Source organism: Fringilla coelebs (assembly GCF_963513975.1).
Source record: "Fringilla coelebs genome assembly, chromosome: 6".
NCBI lineage: Eukaryota > Metazoa > Chordata > Aves > Passeriformes > Fringillidae > Fringilla > Fringilla coelebs.
The window spans coordinates 22677665-22703449 of NC_140034.1; the positions used below are offsets into that span (position 1 = coordinate 22677665).

A 25785-nucleotide genomic window follows, 5' to 3' on the forward strand; every position below is an offset into this window, starting at 1 on the left:
CTAAAAGAACACACTTCTGCATTCAGAGATGAGCCTTCATAACAAACTAAAAAAAGCTGTAGAGACAGAGAGATCTGCCCAGTCAGCCAGATCTGGTAACTATCTTCTTGTTCTGGCCTTGGTCAGAGGGTCAGAGAAGGGTACTAGGGGGTGGAAACTACCAACCACTACCAGAGTCTTTCACTAGAAGATATTGCAGAACTAGTGTTACAAGAGGGTCACTGATGGGGATTGAACAGATTATGAGAGAGGTACAGCCTGCACTGTGTCAATTCATGTCTGCCTGCAATTCATTACTGATGAAATGCCAGAGATTGAGATGAAAAGGGCAGGAGCAGATGGCAATCTACTGCTTTAGACACATCTCATTCAACTATCCCAGTTTATTTCTGCCCAGCCTCTGCCAGTTTATCTTGCATTACTCCCCACCAGTAATGCTTTTCCTCAACTCTGGTCTCAAATCAGTACATTGTTTTGTGCCATTAAAGCTACTGCAAAGGCTGTTATGGTAGCAAAATAACTCATTACGCTTTGGGAAACCTTTGAAAAGGAAAGGACTGAAGAGCAAGAGAGTACCATCTTCATCAAGATCAGTGATCCAAGGCAACCTCAACATCAAAAAAGAACAAAATCTAACCATGAGGGTGTTTAAGCAAGTCCTAACTGCCTCCTCCCCAGTCTGCTCCTCCCAACACTTAAAGGGATTTCTGTTACTTGTAAATGTATAAAACCAGGTTTGTTCTTACAGTTTATATTCCTTCAAACAAAGGCCAGTAAAAAAGGGATCCATTTTCCTTTCAATAAAACAGGTCTTACTTGGCCTCTCAAAGGAAAATTTTTCTGCTGCCCATTCAGAGATAGGTTATGTTTTTAGAGTTGTGTAACCTTTGTTTCCTGCTCTGGGAAGCACATCATTAAGCACTGACAGCTACATAGCCCTGAGAGAGGAGTGCTCCAGAGATGGTTGCATCCCCCAGGGAGCTGGAACCAGCAAGCCAGGGCTCTCCAGGGAGCTGTTCTGCTTTGACCATTGACTTGTGGCTTTACAGGGCCAAACCAAATACACTTCTAGTTCATAAGGGCTGGGGTTTTTCATTTGTGTGCTTTAACATGTGTTGTTTGAGAAATTCAATTCGTCCCTTAGTTTGCCAAATACAGCTTTAGGTTCTAAAATCCTTCAGAGTCTGTAGTGTCCTTTGCCCCCTCATACTCACTCATATGCCCTTTTTATTTCCCTTCCAACTTGCTAAAATTAAAAAAAAAAAATCCATTTTGATTCTCTTCCTGGCCACTTGACCTTGCTTTCAGAGCATGGCACACCAGCTTTTCCTGCCACAATGGTCAGATTACAAGACCAAAATAAGAATATTTCCCTCCTTACTGCCTGGGCACAGGCAGGCCCTGATGGTATTAGCGATGCCCAGTGTTCACCTCCTCTCGTTTCAGGCTTTCTTTGCATGAGAATGTTACCACAGTATAATTCAAGGTACAATTTGAAATAGATTAACTTAAGCTGGTGCAAGAGGCACTCATTACTATCAAAACTTAATCTGTTTAGACAACCAATGAGCAAAAATGAAGCATTCTCAAACTGGCAGGAGAGCATCCACAATTTGGATTTTCAGTAGTTTAAATGGATTGTTCCAAAATCAATGCAATTTAAAGTGCACACCTTACTTGTGTAGCAAAGATATTCTCTGAACTGAGGAAACAACAACACTGGTGGAAAAAATGACTGCCTGTCCAAGGGTGCAACACCCATTGAGGACTACTACAAAGCAACAGGAAGAAACAGCTGAAGAGGTAAGGTCACTTTCTTGCACACAGCCTGTTAGGAGATACTGCATTCAAATTGACTGCCTACAGGCACCCAAGAAAGAGCATCCAGAAGTGACAGCCAGGCAACAAAAATTTCAGAGACATCCCAGAATATTCAGAATCCTCCCTTGCCTGGGAAACAGGAGGGGAAACAACAAAAAAAAAGCACATGTGGGTGCTGCTTTGGAGTGTTCTGTGCTCATGCAGTCCATGCGTTACACAGAGGTGCAAGGTTGCAGTCAGCAGAGGACGCAGATTGGTTCTTGTAAAGCAAGCAGTGGACACAGTAATGCACATCTTGCAGCGCTCCTGCCCTCTGTCCCTGCCATCCAGGACAGCCCACAGAGCCCTGTTATGAAGAAAAACCTCTCAGAAGTTGCACCAGCCCTTGTGAGAGGCTGGGGCCAGGATCCACTGCTGTCAAACAGCTCCGCGGCCCTGGATGTGACTGCGGCGGGCGGAACACGTTAGCTAATGAAGATTGAGGCAGGCAGGCAGAGACATCCCTTCAGCCTGTTAATCCACTTAGGGAAGGAGAAGGGAAACCTGAGCTGAATTCCTCTGTTCCCTGCAAGGGACCCTACTGTCCTGGCTTTGGCACTCTAGGCAGAGCAAATCCAGCCAGAGATGGGCCACGGAAAGCTCTGAGCGCAAGACTAGAGCTTTTGGGAGGCAGGAGCAAGAGCCCAGGCAGGAAACCACAGTCCCTAGGGAGAGAGTCAGGGCAGGATTTGGTGACCACTGGGAATGAATGAAGTAAATTGAATTTTACTTACCCTCTCATTGGGAGAAAGCAAGAAGGGCATGTAAGTAGACTTTTACACAACAGCATGGTAGGGAGAACAAACGCACCTTACACGCTTTTCACTGCCCTAGAGTGGTTCCTAAGAATCAGATTCCTGGGTTAGCGAGTCAGAGCGAACATCTGCGCCCCAAATACCCTTCCCAACAGTGACAGTATGCCGGCATTGCCTCGCGGCCGCAGCTCATAGGGATGATGGGCGCCTATCCCAGGAAATGTCAGATTATCCTTAACCACCAGAGGGTGCTCCCCATCTCAGAGTCAATGTCACAGATGCACCCAGAGAGCCAGAGGAGCCCTGATTTCCAGCAATCGTGGAATCCGAGCAAGGGAAAAATTAGAAAATTAATAGTAAATAAAAATTAGCGATTCTGATCCTGTGTCTCACTTCTGTTTTCCCATCCCTCCTGGCCAGGCAAGCTACGGCCCCCCTGTCCCATTTGTCCTCTGTGCCCTGCTCAGTCAGGTGATTTTCCTCACACTGAAGATTAAATCACTTTTATTCATTCCTCCTAGATCGTGGATCCAGAGCAGGAAATAAACACTTTCTGCTTGGCAGGTCTGTAAGACTCCAACTTCCTGCCCCTGGGCAAGGTTAGGATCATAGCCTCTGGTCAAACTCAGTTTTTGCAAATGAAGGCCTGATCTTACCCTTGCACCACCACAATGGGGTGAGGGCCACTGGCCCTTATGTTCAGGTTCATTTACCCCACTCTGTCCTAAGCTAGTTTTCCAGAGATCAGAGTTCCTGTTGTGCAGGGATGCTTCAGGATGGTGTTTTAAAACATCAGTTTGGGGGCACTAACACTGCCTAACTCTATCAATAAAACACCTGTAGGCAAAGACTGTTAACTTTGGTAATGCAGTGACCCACAGGCTCCCTCCTCCTCGCACTGAAGGGAAGCAGAAGTGTCTCTGGGGTTGTACATTCATGAGCTGTGCACCTGGCAACGCACCACCCTGTGCCTCAGCCTCCTGCTTGCATAGGTTAGAAGCAATACCCAAGAGTTGCATCATACGTGGAGAACAGAGCAGTTAGGATGAAATCATAATGGTTGTAGTCCACCCTGAGATTCAGAAGAGAGCTTAAAGCATGCCAAGTAAGATCAGACACCTATGCAAAACAGACTAGCTCTGCTGACGTGATTGGCATAACATCTGTTTGTCCTAGCCCCAGCTTACTTTGATAGTCCAGGTCTGTATATCCCATGGGGAAACCAGCTCTCATTGATGGCTCCCACCCAGCACATGTGCTGCCTCTCGCTGTCTGACCCCTACCAGAACAGATTGTTATATTTTTTAAATTGTTCTTTGCTCTCCTTTTGCCACTAATGCCAGACCCTGCCTAAGGGGATTTTTGTGAGAGTTCCTGCACTTGGGTACCCTGGCATCACTTTTTCATGTGTTGTCTTTAAACCACACAGTACATTTATCTGATGAAAATGTTAAAACTGAGCAGTTAAGCCACTGCAAATGACACTCATTCAGTCTTTTACACAGGTTAAAATATGTTTGATCAGTTTGGCTTACTTTATTTCCTGAATGAACCATTGTCTGTAGACATGTGGGGACCAGTGCTTTCCAAGTCATAAACCAGCCAGCAGCAATACTAGTCATCCTTGAGAGAAGCATCACATTCTACAGCCTAAATAGGCCAACAAACTCTTCTTTGAGTATTTGAGATAGTTAATAAGGGAGAAAAGGGGGAAAATATAGGAGAAAAAGATTTTATGGCACATTTTTTAGACATCTTAGACACCTGCAACAGACAACTCTAATCCTTACAAACAAAATGTCAGGGATAGATCACAAAGGTCTGCTTCCTCTACCATTCATAACAATCTCTCTTCAAATTACAGCAAATATCAGACATGGCATGGAAAGATTAACCAGCATTAGGTTTGTATGCTGATCCTCCCAACACCATTAACCTTTTACTTCTCAGCTTGATACAGTTTAACACTTCTGCATTACAGTCACTACATACTTCAAAGAATGGTTTGGGTTGGAAAGGACCTTGAAGATCACTTAATTCCACCCCCCTGCCATGGACAGGGACACTTTCCATTAGACCAGGTGGCTTCAAGTCCCATCCAGTCTGGCAATGAACACTTCCAAGGATGAGGCAGCTACAACTTCTCTGGGCAACCTGTTCCAGTGCCTCACCACCCACAGAGTAAAGAATTTCTTCTTAAAATGCAATGTAAATCTATCCTCTTTCACTTTGAAGCCATTGTCTCTTCTCCTATTACTACATACCTTTGTAAAATGTCCCTCTTATATTTGTCTCTAAACAAGCACATAAGTAGTCATCAAAATTGTGGTTATTTAAAATTATGTGCTTTGAATGTTATATTTTTGCATACTTGCAGTAATTCCTTAAGCTTTGCCATTCTTCCTGCACATGTTACAGCAAAGACTTTCTAAAGAAATTTCCTAGCCCTAGTGATATTGTCCTCTTGCAGAGTGCTGCTGGGGGACTTATTGTTTTAATTACTGTTAGTAGGGTGTAAGTTCTCAAATATCCCAAGTTCCTTCACTGTTAAGAACAAGAGCATCTGGGTGTCAGTTTTGCTCATGATGCCAAATTACAGGGTCAGATCTGCCTTTCTCACTCACATAAATCTGCACCTCAGCAGAGATTACAACACTTGGAATACATAATATAAAAATGAACAGGTTTTGACTACCTGCATTTAGTTGATCTGCAACTACATGAAATGGCAACACTTAATCCAAATGGAGAGGCTGGAACAAAATTATCTTAATCCCATAGATCCGCAAAACTTGACAGGACTCAGGAAACAGAGACAAAAACTGTGTGCTAAGTAGAGCAGACTACAAGTGAAGTCAAGAGTTGGGAAAAACCACAATTGTGTTTACTTGTGAAAAATACTCTTAACCCTCAAGTACATAGGTATTGTTTTAGAGTCCCTAATTACAGGATCGTATTTTTTTCACAGTACCTCATCTCAGACTGCACTCAGAGGGGATTTTTCCTATGTAATGAGCAGCTGCTTGAGATGCTGGTTTCTGCTTATTGTTCAGGGTGTGGCCCCAGGCCTTAGTTACTGCACATTATTCAAACCTAGCTCTAGAGATTTATTAATTTCCTTATGTGTTTTTCTATGGGTTTGTCATTACACTGTCCAAGAGCTTCACTACCCCAAGATCTTTTATTTCTACATGCCTCTGCGAGAGGAGAGGGTATTTTATTCCCATTTTGTGGATGAATGACTGAACATGGTGTCAAAACATATCTGCTAATTCTGGGTGCCTACTCCAAGACACCAACAGCCTGGCTGATCTGTGCTTGTATAGCACCTCGGGTTTAGTGGACTCTCATTCAGTTAATTTGCAGCTTTAAGCACTCAGTGTTTCTGTAAAGAAGGCCCTTTGGGACCAAAAGATCCCCTATAAAATAAGGAATACACAATTAAACAACCCCTGGCATAGCAGCTGCTTCAAAAAACCCCCAAAACTATCATATAGAAATGGTCACGTACAAGAAGAAGTCAGCTGTCAGGTCAGAATTTCACTGCCTCAGCTGTAAAAGCTCCCCTTTCTCTCCTGCAGTCCCTTGTCTCACTCAATACACACCTGACAAATGAGGCAGGGGTCCTACAGATGGTGTCTTTCACAGTGTAACTCTGATTTACCTCAGAGCAGGTCCATCACATGCAGTGAAGGAGGCAGGGGTCCTGCGAAGGAAACAGCACACAGTGATGTAGCTAAAACACGAGTTGTAGAAGACACACAGTCAGGGAGACAAAAGTGCTTGAAGAGGATAACTGGTCTTTTTCCATCATCCAGTTTTTGTATTAGTACCATTTGAAGTGCCATTTTTAGAATTTGTTGTTACTTTTACAGCAAAGAAATTCTGTCAAGAAACATCAAAATGACACTTTTGTGGATTATCAGAAGGGACAAATCCTTCACTTGGGCCACTACAACCAAGGTAACAGAGTAAACAGGCTGCAAAGGTAGCTTATCCTCCTTTGTGAAAACTGTCATGAGGAGCATGAAACACTGAATGAATTTCTGACCCTGGTGACACCTGAGAAGTCATGATGCAGAGGCTCCTCCAACCACTCAATCCAAGTCATGCCTCTTTCCTTTTTAGCCCACCCGAGCCCACTTTCTTCTCTTCACTGTCTCTGCCTTCCCATGCTAACCCTTTCCTTTGCCTTATCTCACCCCTCCAAACACTATTCCCCCACACTCCACAGCCTTAGCCTCCTGTTCATCTATGTAACTATTTGCTTCCCCTCCTCTCCTTTTTGCCCAGCCCCCCTTGCACTGTCTTTCCATTCCTGTTTGGTGGCCCCAGTTACTGACACTAGCTGATTTAGAGCTTAGCAAAGAGGCATCTTCTTGATTTGTTTCTAAATGGAAGGCATAATTCACTATATTTTCTTTAAAATATAAAAAGTGCTGTTTTGGATAACAATTTGCACAAAAATTTCCACAAATAATGGAAAGTGGCAGTGGTATGATCAACTGAAATGAAACACCACTGGATGCACCAGTAAAGAAAAAAGATGGTGCTACCAATCTCTCTGTTGTATGAAGCAGTGGAAACGAAGATAACAACTAAGGAAGTTGTTTAAGCAAGAAAGACTGCTGCTGCCATCTCTTCAGAAGAACTACTGTGTTTGGGTATTTCAGCATTTGGATGGCAGGCCTTTGAAGGAATGTGGAGCACTTGTACTCCTTTGTAAACTATCCTGGTACCTTACAGATGCTAGTGCTTATTTGATATAGGCACCTGCACACATCTCAAGCTTGCATCAGCTGGACATACACGTCTTAACATCTCACAGTCACAAAAAAGAGGGCCAGGACGGGGTGAGGTGTGAGGTGCATCCTTCCATCCTAATGGATAATGCTATGGCAGTGTTATTCTTTCAAAACAGACTAGAAAAATATCTGTCAAAAATTTTATCCCTTCTCAGCCAGGCTGTTCTAATGCTTCTGTATCAGCACCAGTTTGTAACATCAAACTGAAATCTCCCACATTGCAATCAAAGCCCATTTACTTCCAGCTCTGTCAACATCAGACACAGCAAATGGCTTTAATCACTTCCTCTTGGACAAAGCCTCTTACTATTTGAAGACACATTCCCCAGATCTTGCCTAACATCTAGATTTCCAAGACAGAAATACTAACCTGCCTAACAGAAACAAATTAGCACTTCAGTCCCTTTAACTTAATTCCTGGGCATCCAACTTTATCACTTGGAAGGCCAGAGAGTTTATAGGAACATCCAGAACAAGGGACAAGGCTGCAACTGGCCTGCTGGCTTGCAGTAGACAAACCAAATTTCCCCTCCCTTCTAGGGAAACTCACTGTAGTTTAAAAAAACAAAAAAGGAGGGAGTGAGGAATGTGAAAGTGTTAGCCCTTCGCTCCGGCATATCTCCCACCTGGATTCAATTTCTCACACATTTTCAAAATCTTGATCTGGAATCTTGGGAAACTTGAGAAGATATATTCTGATAAATCAGGTCTATCATATGTTACATTCTCTATGTAGAACAGCAGAATTTATTAGCGGTCTTTGATGCGTCTGAGAGCTGTTCCTGTGTCCTTACATCCAGAGTACAAACCAGACAGATCTAATATAAAACGGTTCCCTGGAAACTGGAAGTCCACATCCTTGGTGCACATAGGTATGAGTGTACACAACGGCCAGAACTGTGACCAGAAATGTCAAAAACTTAAAAATGTGGGATTTAATATTAATTAGATAACACAGATTTGCCTCCAGTGCTACGAACTGTGAGCTCCCAGAGCAGCCAGGAGCCATTCCATGAAGACAGGAAGCAGAGGCCCTTTCTCTGCCACAGGTGTTGCGATGGGGGGAGGCGAGCTGGCAGCTCAAAGGCACGAGCAATGGCTCAGTACCTCAGTGCCGTGTGTTTGCTCAACTGCTCGGGAGCATATCCCTGGCTGATGTTATTCACAGGCCTTGGCCGACAGTAAATAAGACGGTGGAGCTTGATTCATGAGGGATGACAGGAAATCTATAATGTGTGGGCTCTATAATCTGCTCGCTACTGCGTAGCAAAATGAAAGAACAACAGTCCAATTACCAAGTCCTTGCTGATCCCAAGCACATCCTCCAGATCTTGTTCTGCTCAGAGCAGTAGGAGTTTATTGGCAACAATGGAAACCAAGCTCTGGCACATGCTGTCTTCCATTTTGGGATGGGGACAGTACTTTAGAAGCTCAGACTGCCTTACAGGGGATAAAAATGCAGCCAAGACTGTGGCATGATCTTCAGAGAAAATTTCTGTTGAGTTTAGTTCACCATAGGACTGTTCTCGTGGACAGCAGCTGCTGCACTCCACTACAGGCACTGTCTGTCCCGAGGGGCTGGTTGAGCCAGGGAGCAGTGATCTACCCAGCCTCTTGCTCTGTGGGGGACTGTGAACACCATTCCCCTGTCATAACACAAAGCAATCAAAAAGTAGCTCCACAAAACTGAAAACAGGGCTGCGATCCAGCAGGACACAGCAGCCGGGATACAAATGATGACCAAAAACACCTTAAGGGGAAGAAGAGAGAAGATGGGAGGGGTATGTGTATTCTAGGGCCAAACAGAAGAGCATTGGCTGAAGCTAGTATTCATACCAGGTGAAGAATTGGCCCAAAAGTCAGCCGGGACCAAGGCCATGTCAGAAGCAACCACAGAGCAGACTGCCCTCATACCACCAGTGCTGAAGATACATGGAAAGATGGAAGAAGGTTTCTTTCAGCCATGGTGTAGTGGGAGAGAGGAGGGCTGACAGTTCCAGACAGAAGGAAAAGGAAATAATTTTGATTCCTACTGTGCAGTGCCAGAAAATCCACACGGAAACTCAGGGCTGGGAAGGCACAGGGCCAGTCAGGTGAGGATCCTGGTAGCTTAGAAGAGCCAGTTCCCTCATTTTTCTCTAACCAAAGGTATGTTTGATTCCTTGGGTCTCTGGTCCTTAACGACTTTCAGATCTATCTTCTGCCTCTAGGAAAGGGGCAAGGGGAACCTTTCCCACTCTGGCAACAGGTAAACAGCGTGTCAGGGTGGGGAGAGCAGAACAATTTCCACTCCATCCCTAGCAAAGGCCTTCTGTGCTGAGCACACACTCTGGGGACTGCCGTCCCTTCCCCGCTTCCCCCTACAACAATCTGCTGCCACCTCCCCTCCCTTGTTATCTGTCAGTAAACAGTAATTAAAGAAGTGGCCTGCTTGATAAAGCTCCCGCCTGCCCTCACACGGTGCTGCCCTCTCGGACGTGTCTAATTAAAATCCTGATGAGAAGATGAAGAAATCCCAGCAGCTGGGAGTCTGCTGACTCTCTCTGCGCTCGGCCTCTTCATTACTGACGAGGAGGCACAGAGATATAAAGGACCCCGGGAAATGCTCCGACAGCCCAATCGATGCAGCCTTTTGTGGAGCGTGCGCTCCGCTCAGGACTGCCTTTTGAACTGTGTGGGTAATGAGGATGCTGGAGCGTGGCTCGCTGCGTGGGGCTGGTGGGGCCGGTCCTGCTACACCTCCGCTCCCAGGAACACGCTCAGGGCCCCGCAGCTTGGCAGCCGCTCCCACCATACCGTCCATCCACGCTGTTATAATAGCTGGGGCACTTGCCTGCCCCCCACCAAGCCAGGAATCATTGCTGGTAGTGCCAGAACCCTGTCAAACCTCCGAGCACTCCATCAGTTCTGTGCAAACACGGAGTGTGCATCGGTGCTGTTACATGCAACTGCAAAATCCTGAGGGCCAGCACAAACCTTCCCTAAGCAAAACCACACACAATGTGCACACCAGTGCGTTTACACGTCTGCTTGTACATGAGAGGGCTCTGTTTTCGCTGCTGTCCCAGGATTTTGGGCTAGAGGGAAAATGTTGGTGTGCACAAAATGAAACAGCAAAGGTTTACACACGTGCACAGCAATATCGTCATTGTGACTCACTATAACTATATTTAGACACACTTCACTTCATGCAAATATATCCACTACATGGTTTTATTCATGTGGGACTTTTTTAATGTAAGATCAGCTTTACCTGGAAACGAGCCATTTTCACTGTCCAATTCATGTTTATCTCAACACCACAGACTTCCTTGCTCTTAGTTTGAAGATGAAAGGAATAGTAAAAAGGTGGAGCAGATCTATACTTTCTAAAGTTTGAAAGCACATGAGAGGCACCTGCCTCCACGTCCCTCTGAGACAGCAGCAAGCCCACAGGAGGTATAACGCCTTGGGAATTGAGAGCATGCGCAAGAGTGGGAGTGCAGACACACTTGCAAATACAAGTGCACAGTGTATGTGCATGAAGGACATGCACATTCCACATGTGAAATCAATGAAAGAGTGAGCTTGATTCTAGTTCACACCTCTTGCTTCACAAACCACTACAGTTCATGCCATCAGTAACAGTCCAGCAATAGTTTGTTCCCTTTTTAGAGTCTCATCTAAGTCCTTGTATGCAGTTTATTCAACAGACTCAGTCACTTTCTTTCCCACTTCCTCAATTGTAATTACTTTTACAGCCCTTGTGTTCTTGGAAAACAGAAAAAAAGAGGAAAAAAAAGAACAAAAAGAAAAAAAAAGAAAAAAGAAAAAAAAGGGGGGGGGGAGAAAAAAAAGAAAAAGAAAGCAAAAGAAAGCAAATGAAAGCTTGAGAAAAATACATTTCATGAAAGTCTCATGAAGTAAAAAAACATTTATTTCTGTTACCATAATCTCTCCCCACCATAATCTCTCCAATTGCCATAATCTCTCTCCACTGTCCTCCTTGTCATGCCAGGTTCAAGGAAAAGAAACAAATCATTCCTGGACTGGTTTACCACTGAATTAAACTTGCCAAAAAACCCAAACCATCTCAAAACAAATAGTTAATAGCAAAATACAATCAGGAACAGCAAGAAATGATCAGGCAAATACAGAAGCAGTGGACTCAAAAGCTCAGGAATGCCACTACTAAGGGGCTTTGGGGAGTGCACTGGAAAAGACGAGCGAAGAGGGGCAGCAGATGAGAGGTGCCATGGCAATGGTGACAGAAGCACTGTCACACGGAGGTTCACAGCTCCTCTTGGCCCTCAGCCTCCCCTGGCAAGAGATGCTGTCGTGCAGATCAGGGCAGCAGCGTGGGATGCACAGAGCTCAGCACCAATCCCTGCCTGTCCCACTACCTGTACTTGATGGAATGACACATTGCTGCAGCAGCTAATAAATAGAAGTAATTTGATTAGCTTTCCCTAACTAGCGATAAGATCCTGACAAACCCTTTTTAATGCGTTTCTGGAGCAGGATGAAATTGTTTCATTTGGCGAGCAGGGCCCCACGGGAGTTGCCTCCAAGCTCCTTTAGTGAGAGGTAAAAATATGCCAATCATTAACGAGGGGAGAATTACGGAGACTTTAATGCAATCAGAAAAGAGGAGCCCTGAGGCAGCTGGGGAATAAAACCTGCCCTTAAATCAGAGGCAGGCAGCCGGAGCATGGAAATAAAGGCATACACAAGCATGTACATGCACACACACACTTACCACACACACACACAGACCTTGCAGAGCTGCTGTAAATGCACTGAGAGTTTTGCCTGGGCAGCAAACACCTATCTCAGCAAATGGAATCCATCTTCCCTCCGAAAGATTTTTAAAATCACAGTAAACTATATCCATTTGTCAGTCCCCTCCCTCTGCCAGGAGGGAACATCGCCCAACAGAATTGCAGGTTTAAACATTTAAAAGCCAGAGCCTTTTGTGAAGGAGGCATATTAGCTGCTTGGGTGTCAAGCAACAGCAGCAGCAGCAGCAGCAGCAAGGCAGCTTTGCCAAGTGGAAAGGTGCCTCTCTCAGGGAGAGACTTGCTGCACGAACACAACATGTATAAACTGCTCACTGTCCTGCACTCATGCCAGAGGCAACATCTACTACATGGTGAAAGGCACCTCCTCCCATCCCCTCTCCACTCCCTCCTCAACCACTTCAGTGAATTCCCTCCCTCGTGCACAAATCCTGTAACATTTATTCCTTAGTGAAACAGAAGTTTAAAGCTGCTGGCATTTTCTCTGGCACTGTGGCAGGCCCTAGTGGCCTGGCTGGTCTGTATTTTGCAGGGGTGTGTGTGTTCTTTCAGAGACTCCTCCTATGAAAGAAAGCATTCCATCTTTCTGCAGCAATTCTCTAACCCTTGCTTGCATAATACAGATAGCTGCATCAGCAGAGACCATCCCAGAGAGTGCTAGCTCTCAGTTTAATGGCATAAAAAGCAGGACAGGAGTTTTCCCATATCTCTTTCAGATTCATCTTGTTTACTTGAAAATAATGAGCAAGAGTACTGGGATATCAAACACCAGGCGCCTTTTCTCTGCCAGATACCAAAAACATGACGCTACAAAAGCTGGGCATGCAGTACTTCAGCCCTTTTCTCATACAGAGAAGCAACTGAATGGCTGCTGAAAACTCTAAGCGGAAAATCAGTTTTAATTTCTGGCTTTAATATACATTTGAAGGGATGTGAGACAGCTGTTTCTTCCTCCCATAACTCCTGCACTGTGGTGAGAGAGTGTGGCACCCCTGCCTTCTGCTAGGTGGAACGACTGTCCTGCTTAGCGTGCACTGAAACAACACACTCCTGTATTGAGAAAGTGAGGCTGCTGCTTCTTCTGCCCCTGAGATGTATCAGACACCTCTGCCACAAAAAGGCTGTGCTTCTGCACCACATTCTCACATACACTAGACAGCTGTGGAGCAACAACACTGGGGCAAGTGACTACCAGCTGTTTAGCCCTAAAGGCAAAGTTACAAAGTCGCCAAGACAGAGTCAAATATTAAGAACAAGTAAAGAGGAAGCTGGCCTGAGACATGGAGCTTGAAGCTTAGCAGGTAAGTTATGGTATGCAGGGGGCACATTCCCAATCATGTATCAAGCTGCATGGCCCACTGTTAAATGATCACAGAATGTTTATCCCCAGATAAGGAAGCCTGCACAGCCCTCAGCAGCAACTCCTACTAGCTACTTGAACCCTATGATGATGGGCTCCCAAGGTAGCATTGCAAAGCTCTCTGTAGCTGAAAGTTTGGAATGAAAAGCACCTCAGAAGAAAAGAAAACCTCCAGGGTTCTCCCAAATTCTGTGTATCTGAGACATCAAAGCAAGTGTTGGGTATATTGCTCAGCCAGACTGCATGGCCTCAAAAGTCAAAGAAAACACTTTCCAGAAATACAAACAAGTGAGAAGACCCTATGACAGAGACCATCAAGACTGCAAAAATAGCTAGCAGGAAATTCAGCATGGCTATAGGACAATGCTGTCTAGCATCTAGAAATTCTATTTCTGCCCCTTTTGAGTCAGGGCCAATTTTGGTCCAAAGTTCCAGTTGAATTCAGTGATTTCTTCCAGTCAAGAGCTTTGGGCTATTCAAGACAGTTACTATACCTCTTCCTAGGTTCCACTTCTAGGGATGATGTGAGTTTTATTGTCACAGTCCAGCCTAGTTTGTGGTGGCACTCAAGCAAGCAGAGCAGCCTTGTGTCTCCCCTGAGCAGCAGGCAGAGGTCTGAGATGGTGTCACACACTCTGGCTCCACACACAGGCTGCCTTGCTGCAAGCAGCTCCTTCTCATTCTGGTTTGTTATGATTAAAAATGCACATCACCCAGCGAGGCCTTGGAGTGGAACTCAGCTGGAAATTGGATCATTAATATTCCTTCTCATGCCCATTGCCACAATTTCTTACCTCTCCACAAGCAATTGCTAGCAATGCAACAATTGAGGGTCTCAGACTAAAAGTGGAGTCAAAACTAAAATGCCCATTGTTACTCCAATTCATCAACCTTTGTCCATGCCCTGGCATCCCATCAAACTTAGGCCAATGTGCTGCATGTCAGCTGTCTTTCCACCCTCTGAACTGCCTCTCCACAGTTTATCTACCAAAAGCTCTTAGGATCCATATTGTCTTAAACCATCAGAAACAGGACTCAAGATTATTCTCATTCCCAAGCAGATGGAAACACAAGGAAAGGAAACAATTAATTCAAAGAATCTATCAACTTCTGGTTTTAACTCTTGGTCACCACACTTTCCACAGTTAAAGTACTCTAAAAGGGTTGGAGAGACAAATTCAAAGCAAGGGTAGGACATACCACATGATGGAGAATCCCACAAATGTTCAGATGGGGATATTTTCTTATCTAGCAGAGTTATCTACAGGAGCTCCTATCAATCCTATGTGCTGCCACTGCTGCAACTTATTAACTGGGCAAACTAGGAGACGTGCAAATCCCCCACCTCTGCTAAAATGATCCTTTGACAAAAAGGATCCAGAAGCATAGAAATGGCACAAGACACAGAGCAAGGGATTGAAATCCCCCTTAAGTCTCATTGTAGGCACTCATTGGCCTATTTGAATGCACCTTCCTGTGTGGTGTTTACATTAGACAAGAAAAAGCACAACACAATCAGGACTACAGCATTGATCATGGAAAAATAAAAATGAATAGGCATGTTTTCTCTTAGGACACTAGCATCATCTCTATGGACATTGGTACCAGGCAGAGGAACTTTGTTCTTGCTGAAATTCCTTCGGCTGTGTGCTGCACAGTGTCCAAGAGGTTGAACATCTGCTTGAGAAGTGGAGAAACCTGCAGGCCAGCACCTAGTATAAGGCAGCTGGGAAAACATCACACTCGCTAGAGTCTCAACAGCAACACCTATAAATTCTGCTCCAGATAACTGTTAATTCTCCATTGCCTTACTCAACTCCTCAAAAACATCTCCTTCCAGTAAACATTTTGCATCTTAGGTGGATAAACTGTTTGGGACTCAAAGGATCTGTTACATATCACTGAAATGCCCCGCAGGCTGAGGACTTGCTTCGTGTCCCGCTCCACAACACAAATACAATACAAATATCTCCAGAATTAAGTGTTCGCTAATTATCACAAGGGCATGATTTAATTTTAAACTGCTCCTGCCACACACAAATTTGCATGTTTGGCACTAGCATTTTGATGTCACTGTTTCTTTAGTTGTGTTTTATGTCAGAAATAATAATTCTTGATGAAAAACCTCTAACAGTAAAACACGTAGCTTCATTACCAGCCACTTCAGTGCAGAAACATGAATGGTGACCATCTCAGAGTGACAGGCTTCATGAATTTACACAGCAGTGTCAGCTCAAAGGAATTCAGAAAAGCAGCTGTCCCATCAGTGAGATGGAATAAACACAACCCTGCCACACCAATTTGAGATAAACACAAAGAAATAAAAGAATAACCAGAGGGTCTGAAATTATATGACTGGTCTTACCTACTTAAAAGATGTAAACTTTTCAAAACCAAAATCCTAATGAATTTACTGTGCCACACCACAGACATTTCCCTTCAAGGAAGAGGAAGAAGGCACTGCCACTGCCTGTTCCCACTGGCAGCTCAGTCAGTTGCTGGCATCTCAGCTTAGCACTCTGTTCACAAGGGCAGAGCTTTGATGGCTCCTAAAAGCCAACAGAGCTCCAGCAAACACAAATCTGCAGCCCACAGAAAGAGAGGCAAGTCTTATACACATTAAATGTATTTTAAAGAGACAATAGATAAGAACAAAGCTCTGCTATAGGATTTGTCAGCTCTGGACTCCTTTGAAGATATACAACATGCAATCTCCACACAAGGATCTGTGACTTCTTGTGAATCACTGAAAGCCACAAACTGTGGGTACCTCAGCCATTCAGCATTCTGCCAATGCTTGAGTGCCTGCTTTTCCTACCTGAACTGAGAGGCAACTCCTGAGTTTTCCTAATCCTCCAAGCCCCAGCCTCCCCAGCATTCCTGGGGCCAACTTACATGCCCCTCTAGACATCCCTCTCTGTGACCATGACAAGGGCAGAGCAGAGGGTGCTCGTGGCAGTCTTGCTCAGGGAGCACTGGCTACCATGCCACAAATTAATTTAGCCCTCAATTTATTTAAGGGGGTGGGGGAGGCAGGCAGAAAAATATTGAAAGGCTCCTTCTTTCCTGCCAATTTTTCCCATCTTCTACCTCAGTTCTGGCTGGATTCCCCCTTCCCCCTGTCCTCAGCTAGCACTGCCAGGCTCAGTCCTCCTCACCCTAGCCCCCCCTCCCCAAGGACAAGCAAAGTTATTACAATAATGAATTAGCCAGGCTGCTTACTGCTGCCAGTGGCGAAGGCAATTATCCCACTCCACGTCCCCAGCCACCACTCAGCTCCCTCATAAAGAGAGGCTTTTGGGGCCGCTTTGTGCTTTGATTGGAAATGAAGAGATTGCTAATTAGGGAACCCCTGCTGGGATCGGGCTGGCAGGAACAATGGTGAAACGGACGGAGCACGCGTCCATTTAGAGAGGGGGGAGAAGAGAGAAATGTGAGCCCCTCTGTAATGTAGTGCATCCTCTACTCACACCATAAACAACAGGGCAGACAATTTTATAGAGATTTTCACCTTTTAAAGTATGCTAATTTGTTTATAGAAAGCAATAATTTGGTGTGTGTTTGCATAGGTCAAAGCCTGTAGTTTTTGTGTACAGTATGCGCTGGCGCATGCGTGCGTACACACGCTCTTGAAGAAAACGCCTCTGGAAGCAGCTGAGGGTATCCACACATCTGACCATATCCTTCTTGTTATTCACTGGGCAGCAGGCATCAATCCTTCATTAACAGGGAAAGATGCTTAGAAAAGCCTGTTGATGAGTATTAACGCGGAGTTTTAATGCCTGATTCACAAATCACCAAAGTTAAAAATGACTTGCTGAATTAGTCAGTTCACCTGAGGCTTGCCCAGGAACCACTTCCACTGCTTTGCCCAAGAGCTTTAAATGACAAGTGGACCTCCAGGAGGAGAAAATTTCACCGTTAACACAATTATTTTCTTATACTCATCCTGAAATTTCTTCTTAATTCAATTGCTCTAAATGCCCATGGAGGGTCACAGGAGCTAAATTTACCTTCCTCATCTGATAAACTGTGCACCAAAAAATTAGAGAAGACCTCCCTCACAGGGCACAAGCACACACTTCACAAAAGTGCATCAACAGCCCTTATACACCTAGTATGCTGTGGGGTTGGGGTCTAGTGACTTTTAACTCTTGTCAAATAAAAAAACATCTCCCCCAACATTTCAACATATAAATCTCACCATTTATAAAATACAGCCCGTCAACAAAAGCAAATGTCTCACCTTTTTGTGCAAAGCTGACAGAAAGCAGTTGGAACCTATCCTGCATTACTTGGTTAACTAAGTCATTGCATCAGGGGAGCATGAAAATACCATGTTAAAACTGAAAATACAGTTTTCAACCATACATTTGACTTGCCATGCAAAAAAATTGCATACTGTTGATTAGTGCAATGTATACACTATACACTAATGATTTATTTAAACTAAAGCAAATTTCAAATTTGAAGATTGAATTTACATTTCAGAATTCCCTTGCAGATACTGAACCATTTGAATATACAAGTGTAATATTCCCTGAAAATATTTTCAGTAAAGCACAAGTCTCAACAGAAAGCGATTACTAAAGGCAGAAACACAGCTGAACTGAAAATGACTTTCAAATTCACAGACTATTTGTCCCCACTGTTTGCTCACCTCTAGTGTTTATATCCTTTCAAGCAGTTGTAGGTGGTTTTCACGTTCCTTCTTAGTCATCACTTAGCCAAGCTTCACATATTTAGCTCTTTTGATCTTCCCTCATAAAAACAATCCCTCCAGCTCTGTTATCATTTTTGTTGTTCTTCTCTTACTACCTTCCAAGTTTCCTCTGCATTTTTTTTGCTGCTGGTGCCCAGAGCTGCACATCTCACCAGAACACCCCTCACTGCTTGCCGGTGTCCTGGCTGCAGACAGCACAACCCAGCCTCTTCCAAGGCCAATGTCTGCAGCCTGCCCACTCTGCTCCCTTGGCCTGTCTCTCACTCCCTTTTCACCAGTGTTCCACTTACCTGATGGAGCATTTCCCCTCGTGTAGCCATACAGTCAGAAAGTAAAGCCCTGTGCTAAAACCATGCTTAGGGTTGTTTCAGCTTGCTGAAAACCCTGTAGTTACTTACTGAGTGCATAAAACCTGACCACTTAAAAGCAAGGAAACATCTACCTAGTGACCCCAGAAGCCAAATAGCAATGTGATGTACAGTGGCAGAGCTCGTTTGCTTTCACTGCAGCTGTACCAGTTTACACCAGCTGAGAAGCTATTTCCATAAGTCTTGGATTGCCCATATCACAAACAATCACAGTCAGAGAAAGTACAAAGAAGGGTATATTTCACTGCAGCAGCTGTTACTCTGATGGATGGATGAAGCCTCTTTACCTTGATTTCACAATCTAAGCATTTCCATTGTAGGGATACAGCTATACTGAATGTACAAGCAATTCAGTACACCTGCCAATACTTTACCAAGTGCTTCTTTGGTAAAGCACTTACCATTGCACTCTTGATAAGCAAATTCTTATTTAACAGAAGAGAAATAAAACTCATGGTAAAATTATGGATGGACAGGCCACCTTTATTTGAGACAGATGAATGGGCCTCATTACTACATCCATTCACAAGGTCTGATTTTGACTGGCCTAAATATCCTTGCAAAGGGGGTGAAAGAAAGTGGCCTTCTCATGGCATTATAGCAGGCAGGGCAGGGGGACATGTTGGAAAAAATAATCAAATGCTCTAAAATCCCAAAAGATGGAAGACAGTCCATTCTCTCTTAGAATGATTCTATTGTGCCCTTAGCAACACACTACTGGTTCTGTCCTCATGTAAAACTCACTCTCTTTCAGAGCCCAACTTCCTTGAAGTAACTGAGTTCTTAATATTCATTCCTGCGTAAAGCCAGGAAATATGAACATAAAAGCACTCAAACCAGGACTTCTTCCCCGGATGCTTCCTGAAGCAACACAACCATATTCTGCCACATAGAGTATGGGCAAACCCCAAAGGCTTTTGGAGTGTATAAAATTTCTTTCTCTAGTGGATTTAAGTGTAAGATTTTGTATTTTAAATTACCAATGAATCACATCCCTTCCTGCCCTCTGCAGAAGTGTAGATTTTCCCTTAATTTGACACAAATATGTGCTACATTCACAGAGCATAAAACTACATTGTTCTTGCCTATTTATTTCCTTTAGGAGTTTAACTTTTACAAATTCAATTGTAGAAAAATGAAGTCCCTCTACTTAAGCTCTTTAATGCCCCTCTGTTGCAGAAAGCAGAGATCTTACCATCCTTCTCAGCTGAGCCACATTTGTCCTGCCTCCTCCCTTGTGTTAACACATGTGTTTGTGCAGGTCAGATTGAGGAGCTGGTCTGGGTTAAAAATTCCAAAAGGTTAGCTTAATTCAAAATGACCACATGCAGGATTATTGGCAGTCCAGCTGAACACAAATACCTGTACGTGGCATATGGCTCGCAGCAGTCGGGAAAGTTGAGAAACCATTAGCAATGTCAAAGGGCTTCTCAAAAGAATTCATATATGGGGTATTTTTCTTGGAAAATGTCCCCATTTGTGTAGACAAATGATGACATGGTTGAGACAGAATGAGATTGAAAGACATAAGTTACTGAACTGAAAAGCATGGTGCTGTCAAACTAATACCTGCTTGAAACAAAACCTATCCAATGACAGATATGAGAAGCATAATAAATTTAATTCCAAGAATAGGCTAAGGGTTGACCTGATCTAATTGTAAGTGGGGGGAAAATTAATCGTGGAAAGTTCTTTAATTTAGCTTTAAAAGAATATAAGACAAGATTATTCTTGGTATCTGAAACTAGAAAAATTTCACTTAGCTGTAAAGACATTTTTAAGCAGCCAGAACCAGCCATTGGGACCACTTGTCATGAGGCATGCTGGTTATTCTACACAATGTCTCTAAATCAAGGTTGTATGTCTCTCTAGAAGTTGTTGAGAAACTGCCCAGACAAGTGCAGGAGTTGCTAAGTGGATTTTAGATTTTAATGCAGTTAGGGCTAAAGCATGAGTAGTGTGGGTCTACCTTAAAAATCTGCTGAGAGTCCTCGTGGTTCTCTAAGGGTTGTAGAAAGCAAGACAAGCGTTCCAAGACAGCTTCTGCTTTGCCTAAGCTGTTCACTAAGTGTTTGAGATGTTTGTCCAGTGCTTGTTTGTCCCCAATAAGCTTCAGTTGAGACAAGTCATACATGGCATTCATAAGGCAATTTCTTATACATTCTAGTAATCCTGCTATGAAAAATTACACATTTTTGCCAGAGGACATATGCTTTATCTACCAGAAAGTATAAAACATATACAAAGAATGTGTAAAGGCAAGGCAAATGCTGTGCAGTGTACAAATCTTAAACAGGTGAAGTGGTTAGCTAAATTTGTCCATGTCTTGGAATTCAATAATCTTTGTGTTGGTTAGAGGTGAAAAAAATGAGATTTAATTTTATTTAAAATCTCTTTTACTGTTTTGAAATTTAGTTCAAGCTTCATAGAGCAAGTTGCCAATGAGAACAAATACTCTAAATCCATCACATAATGGTTACAAAAGGGTGAAGAGATCTGCTGGTCAATCAGTCAAGCCCAATATGTTTGCCTTGCATCAAGGTTTGCCTACACTACTACAGTACTCATTTTCAGTGTGGGTGCACTGAAGTCCAGCTGAGAACTCTGCTGTAACACAAGCTCATAAACAAGAGAGGAAAAATTGTTCTTCCAGTTTCTCACATATTCTGGCTAACTAAACATGGCTCTAGTTTTAACAGATAAAACAAATCCATGATTTCATTCAGACTCTTTCATAGTATTGGGGAAAATACTGTTCTATTCTTCTCCATTGCATGTTCATTTATTACTTTATTGCCCACTGAAGGCATGTCAAAGGCACACACTGTTGTTCTCCAAATCCCTCTGATCTGCGTCATTGCAGGCTGTGTTCAAAAACTGATCACCTGTTCCCTCTACAACATCTCTCAAAAATCAGCCTTGCTTTCCTACTACAACTTATTGCCCCTTGGCTCTCAGCAAGGAAAAGCTATATTGCCTTTTCTCTAAAGGGATCACACCAGCCTTCTTATTCTTCTGGATTCTATCTTTTCATAAGGATGACCCAGGAAAAATTATATTCACTTCATCAGGAAAGGCAAAGAACTTAGAAAAAGATATTTTACGTTTATTGAATATTTTTTAGAGTTTTGTTTACTCTAACATGAAACTATTCAATACTCTGGCTGAATTCAGTGAGGTGTCTTTTGAAATCACTTTCTGAAACAACTCACTGTAGGAGCAAAAGTCCTTGATGATACTGTTAATTTTTTAGGAAGACCAAATCATACTTAATCATCTGAAAAGCCACACTAGCACAGCTTGGGGAAAGAGGAGACAGCAACCATCAAAGTAATTTGTGGTCTCAGTTTCAAGTACCTGACTGAAGAAGCAGTCCCTGGGTCCTGGCAGATGCAGACTATGCAGACTTCCCTTACAGAGCTCCAGTGATGCACCAATGAGGGCTGCAGCAAGGCTGACCCAGACCACAGGTGCAGGACTTGCCAGGTGGTAGCCTCTTGAAAAAGTCCTTGTCCAGGCTTGAGAGAGAATGTCCTCCTACACACAAAAACCTGCTACCTTTGACTGGCCTTGAAGACAGGTTTAAAACAGAAGAAGGAGTCACTGAACTCAAAGAGTAAAACATTCTTAACAGAACCACAAAAAAGATTATACAGCACTTCCAGAGACTGATACAAGGTTGTAGCAGGGGGCAAAAAACAACCCCATAGAGTCTACTGGAGGCAAAGAGTATTTCGAGACAGGACTGAAATCCAAAAAGTATCAAAGAGTGTAAACAGTGAGGAAGGGACTGGACAACATGAGAGAGAACCAGGGAGAAGAAAAAAATTTAAAAATTCTTTCAACTGCCTAACTATGAATATTTCTCTTGGAGTAGAAGGAATTTAACTGCACAACTGTCATCCCAGAAGCGAACAGAGGTTTGCTTATGCAAGCAAAGCAAAGCAAACCAAAGAGAACAAAAGAAATGGAATAACCCAAGAAGCTTTTCCATCTCTGATTGTTGTGATCTTACAACCTGGAGTATTTGGTAAACTTAGGAGATTTGTAGCTACTATCACAAAAAAACACACAGAAAACAGGACCAACACCTCCCCACCAAATCAGTGATATGTTACTGTTAAGAAACAGTTTTCCATGCTCAGAAGAGGTTTTGGGCTTCCCCTTTAAGGGACATTTAAGTATGGGACATTTTTTCTTCCCTAATGATAGGAGAAGGAAGTGAAGGAGGTCAGAGTCCTATAGACCTCTGTGCACTCCCTATGGTCTAGTTTAGGAGACTTAAAAGGATTCAGATTAACTGGGGTGGCTTTGTTGATTAGACACAGAGAGGAAAATGACCCCATGTGGTAAGTGTTTCCAGGACAGCTGCTCCGTTGGTGAAACACTTCTGCATTCCAGAAATAAACTCCTACTGTCAAATTAGCAGCTCAAGTCCTCTCCACAGAAATGTGCCTTTACTAAAGTTGCAGCGTTTCCCAGATGAATGGGAAACCAGCAGCATAAATTCCTGCTTAGCTCTGCTTTTAAATAGAAAATGATACAAAAAGATGTTTGTACAATATCAAATCATTCTTCATAGTCACATAATTGCCCCACATTATTGATGGGCTCCAAAAAAAAAAGGAAGTTTGGAATATTTCTGGGCAGGTTGGAGAGCTAAACCTAGCATGGTTCCCCAACACTTCAGGCCTGTCACAAGTTTTCCAGGTTTGAGGGCTTATCAAGACTGCAGTATGAAAGATTTTGGGTTGATTCCCATGCATGACAGTATCTACCCGTGCAAAGCACTGAAATATGCAAAAGATTACAATCAATGTGAAGCAGGATAGGAAGCACTGCTGTCCCTTGCCTGGCCTCTTCTAGCTCCCAAAAATGCATAGCTATCCTCTCACTGCAGAGGTGAATTCTGGCCCATGAAAGTAAATGTGCTCAGAAGCCTGGAGTCATTTCACATCTTACTGAAAACATACAGCAGCAAAATTACATGAGACTACATGAGCTTCCCAGCTTACACAGGTTTACAATTACAAATTTACATATGGCAGCATTGTAAAGGCCCAAGAAATCCTGGGGGGAAAAAAAAAGCCAAAACACCAAACCACAGTTTTCAGCAAATAAGAGGGCACATCTTCAGTACTCTGGGCTCACAGGATTGTTCAAGAAGCATGCTTCACCATATAACCACCGAGTGCAAGATGTCTGTGGTCCTTCCTCTTTCTCACACTGTACTATCTCAAAATATCTTCTTCTTCTCCAATTTCCTCCTCTGTCAGGTAAAACCTGGGAAGGTATTCCCATGTGCTGCACTGCAGAAAGAAGGTATAGAGGGCATATCACTCCCTCTCACTCACAGATGGGGAAGTCAAAGCCAGAAGCCATTGACAAAGTTAAAGGAACAAGTACCAGCAAGACGAGGGCCCTGCTGGCTGTTCTGGTGCAGTGACCATTTGCTTCAAGAAGCCTTTGCCAGCTGATACAGCAATGCAACGCTCCTCTGCCTCAACACACCACCAAACCAAAACCCATCAGGTGACTAAACCTTCTGCAGAGCTCAGCATTACAGAGCAAAGGATGTGATACACAGAAACCAACTCCCAGCTGCTGCATAATGTGGCCTTAAACATAAATACCTGACAGGGTCCTCTAACCCACTGCCTCTTTCCCTTTGCCTAAGTTCTGCCCTGAAAATGTTACTTCAAGAACCATGCAGTCAGTGGGAAGGAGCACAGTACCATAAAGAAAGGGTAAATTCAGGAAGAATAATTTCTGCTTAGCTGAGTCTTGCTCCATGGCTGCAGTCTTCTCTTCACTACTACTTTTAAATTGGCATAGCTTTTCTATCCTAGGGACTTTAGCAGCTTTAGAAACACTACCTACAGCAGGAGAAAAACATTCAGGGTAAGCAAGGTTGGATATCCCAAAATGTAGATTCTACATATCTGTAACAGAGTATCATGTAAGCAACTGCAAAAAGTGACAACACTGAATTCAGTTGCAAGAAAAGTTATTAACAGAACTACACCAGGTCAACTTAAGACTTTGTCCCATATTCTACCTCCGATATCAAACACTACTATGTACTCAGGGAATGACTGTAAGAAAGGAGAGTTTTTCCCCTGTTCTTAACCTTGTTGAACCTTTGCAGACCTCATCATCAGTATGTTGGCAGCCTGTGGCTTAGACAGTTCCCTCTAGACTATAACATGTACTTGCCACTATTGAGTCCACATGACCAGTATATGCCTTTATGGGGATATCTTTTTGAATCCATCCATAACTTTGTCACTGAACAACACAGAAAAAAACCCAAGGCTAATTTTATGTGATATGGTATTTTATTTGTTTTATTTAAAGCACTTCTTTATAAAGAGAAAGATGACTCCCTCATTGAAAAAAGTAAGGAAAAGACTCATGTATGTAAAGATACTGAGAACATGTAGCAGAGCTCTCTTCTCAGTAAGAAAGTGGAGGTGCTAATTTTGCAAAGCAAAGAATTAGACAAGTGTTACACAAGAAGATAGAGGCCTGTGCTCTTTTTGGTATCTTTTTGTTAAGTCCGTATCAAGCGAAGTCACCTGTATTCCCAAGAAGCCACACTTTCAGCAGTATATTACCACAAATTCCCATCTCAGCCGCTCTCATCTGTCCTCTAGCCACAGACTTCCTGACTGACTCTACCCCTAGTAGTCTCTTGTTTTGAATCAAATTGGAAGCTCTTTCAAACAGAAGGTGTCTCAGGGCTAAATGCAGCAGCCCCAGCTGTAGGGAATGTATCATGATACAAACAAGAGCAAAACAGAAGCAACATCCAAAGCTGCCAGTAGAACTCATCACTATAGTCTGAGAGCTAGTTAAGTAGAAGTAGAACAGTCACAGCATGAGATTTATTAAGTAGTAGATAATAATTTTACATTACATAACATATGATGTTTCATACTATATTAAATTCATTATTTTGAGCCTTAAATGTTCAGCTACTGATCAAATCCCAAAAGAAACATAATTATATATTCTATTATGCATTGGTGCTTATTAATATAATCTCTTTTTTTAAAAAGACTATAGCTAGCCTTACTTTTTAGTTGTTCCCTGAAATCTTGTGGTAGAGACACTTTCCTTCTTTAAAAAAAAAC

General features: G+C 43.3%; 1 protein-coding gene across 3 annotated transcripts in view; it reads right to left on the reverse strand.

The window, feature by feature from the left end:
• The window catches only part of ESRRB (estrogen related receptor beta), a 127859-nt gene that overhangs the window by 93235 nt on the left and 8839 nt on the right, over nucleotides 1–25785 (reverse strand). Inside the window, exon 2 of one of the 3 annotated variants that reach the window (XM_084208527.1) lies at nucleotides 6280–6321. The exons of 1 other annotated variant lie outside the window; for it this stretch is intronic. In XM_084208527.1, coding sequence (XP_084064653.1) covers nucleotides 6280–6321 — 42 coding nt within the window. Of the gene's footprint in view, nucleotides 1–6220; nucleotides 6322–25785 lie in introns of all 3 variants that reach the window. One more of the 3 variants, XM_084208529.1, reaches the window with a different exon arrangement.